The following is a 4,589-nucleotide window of genomic DNA, read 5'->3' as shown; positions in this document are numbered from 1 at the left end:
TGGGTTTGCGGGGTGAAAGGTGTTGGGGCGGCTCGCAGGTGGCCCCGTGAGCTAGTTCTGTAAGAACGGGTTCTAGGCAGCTGGGGCGTGTACCCAGGCCTGGTCTGAACCCCGTCTCCTCCCACTCCTGCCCCTGCAGGTGCAGCATGCAAGCAAGCAGATTGCGGCCGACAAGCAGTACAAGGGTATTGTGGACTGCGTCGTGCGCATCCCCAGGGAGCAAGGTGTGCTGTCCTTCTGGAGGGGCAACCTGGCCAACGTAATTCGCTATTTCCCCACCCAAGCCCTCAACTTCGCCTTCAAGGATAAGTACAAGCAGATCTTCCTGGGGGGTGTGGACAAACACACTCAGTTCTGGAGGTATTTCGCCGGCAACCTGGCCTCTGGAGGGGCCGCGGGGGCCACCTCCCTCTGCTTCGTGTACCCGCTGGATTTTGCCAGAACCCGTTTGGCTGCTGACGTGGGGAAGTCAGGCGCAGAACGGGAGTTCAAGGGCCTGGGAGACTGTCTGGTGAAGATCACCAAGTCGGATGGGGTCCGCGGCCTGTACCAGGGCTTCAACGTCTCAGTGCAGGGCATCATTATCTACCGGGCTGCCTACTTCGGCGTGTATGACACCGCCAAAGGTGAGTGAGGGCTGCCACAGGTGTGCAGGAAGTCATTGGTGTCCCAGGCTGGTCCTCCCCAGGTCTCTTTCCTTGGCCTGTAGACACGGTCTTTTCTCTGTGTCCTCCCAAAGCCATTCTTCTGTGTCTGGGTTCTCTTTTTTTTTTTTTTTTTTTTGAGATAGAGCCTCAAGCTATCTGTGATGCTGTGGCATCACAGGTCACAGCAACTTCCAACTCCTGGGCTCAAGCAAGTCTCTCGCCTCTGCCTCCCAAGTAGCTGGGACCACAGGCACCTGCCACAATGCCTGGCCTTTTTTGGTTGCAGCCATCATTGTTGTTTGGCAGTCCCGGGCTGGATTCCAACCTGCCTTCTTAGGTGTATGTGGCTGGCGCCTTAGCTGCTTGAGCCACAGGCGCCGAGCCTTGTCTGTTCTCTTACAAGGAAACCGCCCCTGCTGGATCAGGACCCACCTTAGACCCTTCTAGCTTACTTGTCTCTTTAACTCCAAACGTTGTTGCGGCTTGAGGCAGGGAGCTGAGCTTCCACATGTGAATTCCAGTGGTGAAATAGTAGAAGCCTGTCACCACGTAAACCGTGGCCAGGCCTGCTGGTAGACCGGGCTGCCATTCCACAGTGGAAACCCTCAGACAGCACTTCCATGGGGCTCTTATGTCCTTCTTCTCTAGACAGGCCAGCCCCAGGCCCCAAGCCCCAGCGTCAGGGCCTTCCCTAGCACACCACAGCAGCAGTTTGTAAGAGCTTTTCCCTTTCTGGTCCTACAGCTGACTGTGCCTTGCCCTTTAATGCTAGGAAGGGCTTCTGTGCTGAGATGCTCACAGGCAGCCACAGGGAGGGGTGGTTCTGACTTGGAGGAGCTCCTGCCACCTCCTGGGTGGCCGTGTGCGTGCGCGGTGGGGGGGTGGGCTGACATTGGCTGTGACTCCACAGGCATGCTCCCCGACCCCAAGAACACCCACATTGTGGTCAGCTGGATGATAGCCCAGACTGTGACGGCCGTGGCTGGTGTGGTCTCCTACCCCTTTGACACTGTGAGGCGAAGGATGATGATGCAGTCGGGGCGCAAAGGAGGTACCTGTCCGTCCCTGGGTCCTGGGAACCTGTGGTGGGCCTCTAAGGTGGTACCTGTCAGTCCCCGGGCCCTGGGAGCCCGTGGTGGGCCTCTAAGGAGGTACCTGTCAGTCCCCGGGCCCTGGGAGCCGTGAGTGGGCCTCAGCCTCAACCCTAGAAGGAGAGGAGCGATCACAGGAGGCTATACTGAGGGGTTGTGAGGCAGCAGTTGTGTTCATGAGGTGACCCAGCTTCCCGAGGAATCTGTTTTAAGGAAGGGCTTCTGTTCTTTTTGAGACTTAAATTATCCAAGCAACAATGTAAACCCTAGCTTCCCAGAACCTCAGGCCCCATCTGGGCACCTGGCCACATCCACCCCGTCAATCCTGCCCTCCCTGCACAGACACGGGGTGGGAATGAGATACTGCCAAGGCTGGGGTCTTGCCTCTGGTGTGTTGAAAATGCCATCTTTCTGACAATAGTTTAGTAGGAGGTGGGAAGCCAGAGTAGTTGGTCACCAGAGCTTCATTTTTTCCTGTTTTAAAGCTGACTCAGATAGTCATCTGTCTGGAGCCTTGTCTCTGTGAGGTTTGGGGGTGGTGTTACCTGTGTTCTGAGGAACTTAACAGCAATGTCTGCCCTCTTCCCTGCAGCTGACATCATGTACAAGGGCACTGTGGACTGCTGGAGGAAGATCTTCAGGGACGAGGGGGGCAAAGCCTTCTTCAAGGGCGCCTGGTCCAACGTCCTCAGGGGCATGGGGGGGGCCTTCGTGCTGGTCCTGTACGACGAGCTCAAGAAAGTCATCTAAGAACAGCTGCACTCGGGCAGCCTGGGGACCAGGAGAGCCACGTAGAATCCCTAACTATCACGGACCATCAACCTTCGAGAATTCCAGTTGTCCTGGCCAGATCATGTAGAGGCCAGGGATGCTCTAGAAAGGGGCTCCAGATCATGTTGACCATTGATTACGGGGGGAGGGGGATCTTGACATGTGGGCCACTCAGACCTAGAGTCCAGATGCTTGTAGGACCCATGTTGTGTTTAAGTATTTATTTAAAAAGAATCACGTTTCCCATTTGTACTTAAAAAAAATAGTAACAAGATCAACCTCACACTATAGAATTGTTGAAAACATTAAATAAGATGTAGCATGGTGACAGGAACATCATGAGTACTCAACAAATGCTAGCTATTTTTATTATTATGGGCTTGACCCCTGATATCTTAATTTGTTGGTTGAATCATCTGAATAGAAATCTTTCGCTAAACATAAACAGTATGTATGCTCCAACCTTTTGTAGGAGACCCTTTTTCTATAAGCAGCATAGAGCGACTCTTATACCATCATATTTGAGTAGGATATTAGAGACTTGGTGCTTCCACTTGCTAGTTCCATGACCTTGAACAAGTTACTTACAACCTCCTTATACCTTAGTTCCCTCTTTCATAAGATGGAAAAAGTAATGTCATCTAGCTCATAAGGTGGCTGTGAAGTTAAAAAATAAAATGGTTTATTATAGCCCTTAATAAGAGACATAGCACATTGTATAAACTTAACTAATACTAGCAATGATAGTTAAATAAAAAGTTCATCCATGGTCCTGGAACTCTAGTTGATACTCATTTAGTATAGTTAATTGAACAGCTATATGAAATCATATAGTGTTGAGAAGAACAGTATTCTGAGTACAGAAAAAGCACCTCCACCTATTAAGCACCTGCTACATGTGAGGTACTCATCTAGTTGCTTTATAGACATTACTTTAATCTTCACAGCAATGCAGTTATTATCCCCACTTTAAAAATACATCAAATAAGATATTTTAAGAAATCTACCCAAGACCACACAACTAAGAAAAGAACTAAAAAGAGGCAGAAGTGAGATTTGAGCCCAAGTCTATCTGACACCAAAGCCTGTGTGCTTTCACCACATCTTTAATCCATCGTTGTGAATTTATTTACCAGATTAACTGATTGTCATTGACAAGCGAGAGGGCACCCAAAGATGAGACAAAGAACAAGAGTTCAAGGGGACTAAAAGAAATCTCAAGTATGGCTTGGCCTCAGGCCTGTCTTGCCAAAGGCTCTAGTCTCTGGCATTTTCTCCAGTTGCCTCAAGGTACACAGTTTTTTTCTTTGTGCTTTTTGCCCTAGGTTTATATTAAAATTCTCAGCCTATGAAAACTTATTCTAAATCTCAATAACTGAATTTCCTTAGCACTGTATGAACTATTCCAACTTTCCTCTGCTTGTTGACTTTTTTCTGTTTAATTCATATAGACCTTCCTTTCAACTTTTCATTACATAGCATTTTCTCTTTCCCCTCATTGACCTGATTCTCTCTCAATGCTTGCACTCCTGCTGATAACTGTACACTATCAAGTAGACATTAAGTAGAAAAATAACAGTACCATCCAGGAGCAGAGGGTACCATTTAAATGCAGCATATGAGAAATCTGCCTTTATTTTCATTTCATTTTGTGTTGTGTTTTCGCTATTTCGTCTGCTTTTCTATGAGCTCTCTTGCTACTGAGGAAGGCGTTTCATTTACATTTCTTTTTCTCCCTTAGAGATCAAGGTTCACTTCTCCTTTTTTACATCCTAAATGAGTAGGCTAATTTGTGACATCATGAGTATGGTCAGACAGAAAATTCTAAAGTTATTTATACTAAATAGATCTCCAATGAACATAGTTCCAAGGCAAGGAAGTGACTCAGAAATGTAACATCAGGGGAACTGAGATATTTCTGAAAATTCTAAAGCCCTAGAAACTCTACGGAGGATTTTCTGAAGTGCTACTAAGTACTACTAAGTACCTCTACGCCACCTGAGAGTCTCTGAAAATTTACCACAAACAATAATGTACTATTTTAGAGCCCCTTCCAATGGAAAAGCTAACAAGACACTCA

General features: G+C 48.1%; 1 protein-coding gene across 1 annotated transcript in view; it reads left to right on the top strand.

The window, feature by feature from the left end:
• The window catches only part of SLC25A6 (solute carrier family 25 member 6), an 8,244-nt gene extending 5,472 nt beyond the window's left edge, over positions 1–2,772 (top strand). The window contains exons 2-4 of the mRNA XM_003793035.3: positions 140–626; positions 1,558–1,698; positions 2,331–2,772. Coding sequence (XP_003793083.1) covers positions 140–626; positions 1,558–1,698; positions 2,331–2,488 — 786 coding nt within the window. The 3' untranslated portion in view covers positions 2,489–2,772. The remainder of the gene's footprint in view (positions 1–139; positions 627–1,557; positions 1,699–2,330) is intronic.
• Positions 2,773–4,589: the final 1,817 nt, after the last annotated feature.

This window comes from Otolemur garnettii, unplaced genomic scaffold, assembly GCF_000181295.1.
Source record: "Otolemur garnettii isolate 467f Iridium unplaced genomic scaffold, OtoGar3 scaffold00065, whole genome shotgun sequence".
NCBI classification, from domain to species: Eukaryota; Metazoa; Chordata; class Mammalia; order Primates; family Galagidae; genus Otolemur; species Otolemur garnettii.
The sequence above is the reverse complement of the archived record's forward strand: the minus strand, read 5'-3'. Positions and strand labels throughout refer to the sequence as shown.